General features: G+C 42.2%; 1 protein-coding gene across 1 annotated transcript; it reads right to left on the bottom strand.

Moving 5' to 3' along the window:
* Positions 1–627: 627 nt before the first annotated feature.
* LOC123347069 (olfactory receptor 6C4-like) lies at positions 628–1638 on the bottom strand. The gene has a single exon (XM_044984516.1). The coding sequence runs from the start codon at positions 1594–1596 to the stop codon at positions 628–630; it is 969 nt and encodes a 322-aa protein (XP_044840451.1). The 5' UTR covers positions 1597–1638.
* Positions 1639–2144: the final 506 nt, after the last annotated feature.

Raw genomic sequence — 2144 nt, forward strand, 5'->3', positions numbered from 1 at the left:
CATAAACACCTGTCTGGCCAGCAATTTGTTGTTACAGAAAGGCCAGCTGTGACCATCTCCCAACCTCACTGGATTTCAGTAACACACATGGCAATACTTCATAACATCACATACAATTATAGTACCCACAATTCAACAGGATATTACTGTTCAGCAGATCAAGACTTCTCAAATGATACCTCCCAAGACGTACTTTGTACCAAACAAAACCATAATTATATCACAGTGGTAAATATGGGGGTCCAGGGTGCTATTTTGAGGTACAGAGGGTCACACCTTGTCTTTGTAATATTCTGGGATGAACACAGCCACAACAGTGCATAGCATTTTTTTTTACAGTTTCCATCTGAAGGTTTTCAGATGTCAGTTGCCAAAAAAACATTTTTTTTTTCATTTTTCAGGTTTCAGTTATTTTGATGAAAGGTAAAATTTTCCCTGTCCTCCATCCCCTGAAAAATTCCAACTATCTGTATCTCTCTTATATTCATATACATATATGTGTGTGTGTGTGTGTGTATGTGTGCACACATACACATCTCTTGTATACTGCATTTCAGTATCAGGGCACACTTAAACCCTCCTCCTTTCACAATAGAAACCAGATTGATTGATCCTCATTTCATTCAACTAGTCTGAATTCTTTGGGCGGGCCAGACATTTCCTGACAGCTTTTCTCAGGGCGTCCTTGACCTCTCTGTTTCTCAGGCTGTAGATGAGGGGATTGGCCAGGGGAGTCAGGACTGTGTAGCAGACAGAGAACACTTTGTTCAGGGCTCTCAGGTTGCTGGATTTTGGTAGCATGTAGACAATCATTACAGTCCCATAGAAAAGTGTTACCACAATGAGGTGAGAGGAGCAGGTGGAAAAAGCCCGTTGCCGCCCGGTGGTGGAAGGGATTCTCAGGATGGTGCTAACTATACAGACATAGGATGTCATGGTTAATAGAAATGGGGAAACTACATCTGAGAAGGAAAATATATAAAGAACCAGCATTATCTGGCTGGTGTCACTGCAGGAGAGCTTTAAAATTGGGGTCACATCACAAAAGAAATGGTCCATTTCATTGGGACCACAGAAAATTATTTGTGACATAAAACACATCATTATTATACAAGGTAGAAATCCATTTATCCAACACCCAGCTGCTAGTTGGAGGCATAACTTGTCATTCATACATGTTCTATAGTGCAGTGGTTTGCATATGGCTAAATACCGATCATAAGACATCGCTGCCAGGAGATAACATTCCGTAGTTGCTAGAAAACAAAAGACAAAATACTGTGTCATGCAGCCCCCCACAGAAATGGTTCTGTCCCCAGTCAGGAGACTGGCCAGCGTCCTGGGCAGGACAGCAGAAGTGTAGCAGGTCTCCAGGCAGGACAAGTTCACCAGGAAGAAGTACATGGGAGTGTGAAGGTGCTGATCAGTCACAACTAGAGCAATGATGAGGATGTTCCCGGCCATGGTCACAATGTAGATCACTAGGAAAATCAGGAAGAGAAGGATTTGCAGTTCTGGGAGATCCCCAAACCCCAGTAGGATGAATTCTGTGAAATCTGTTTGATTTTCCGCATCTCCTTTCTCCATGAGCTGCATCCTATGATAGTGAAAGGTAATGAACTTCAGAAGATTTGACTGTACTATGAAATTAGAAAATTTCCATCTTTTGATCCCATAAAAGTTCCCACTGCAAACTGAGAGCTGGGTTTATATTGTCTCTCAACTGAGAAACTTCTTCACTTCAGAGAGATTCATAGAGATTCCCCACACATCCCAAAGAGCTGTCACCCAGTTAATTTGCCCCTCTTCTGCCCCATACCCCAAATTTTTTCATTCATTAATTCTTAGATTTTGGACCAAAAGGGACCATTTGGGGATGGAGGTTGGCACAATTGATTAAAAGAGCTTTAAACTAGAAACTTGGGGGAGATGCTCATGTAATCTCTATGCCTGATTCTAGCATTGAGAGGAAGGAAAATCAAATAAGAAAGGATACACCAATGGAGAAAAGAGCCACGGTGGGTAGGAGAATCGACATTAAGAGGAAGGATAGTGCTGATACCAGTCAGGTACTAGAAGTAGAATAACTGTACCCAAGCAAGCAAGCTAGGAATGTGGGCGAAGCCAAGCAGCAACAGTTAAGA

The sequence above is a fragment of the Mauremys mutica genome, chromosome 12 (genome assembly GCF_020497125.1).
Source record: "Mauremys mutica isolate MM-2020 ecotype Southern chromosome 12, ASM2049712v1, whole genome shotgun sequence".
Classification (NCBI taxonomy): Eukaryota; Metazoa; Chordata; order Testudines; family Geoemydidae; genus Mauremys; species Mauremys mutica.

Coding starts and splice junctions, on each gene's coding strand:
- LOC123347069 (XM_044984516.1), bottom strand. CDS start 1,596: ATGCAGCTCATGGAGAAAGGAGATGCGGAAAATCAAACAGATTTCACA.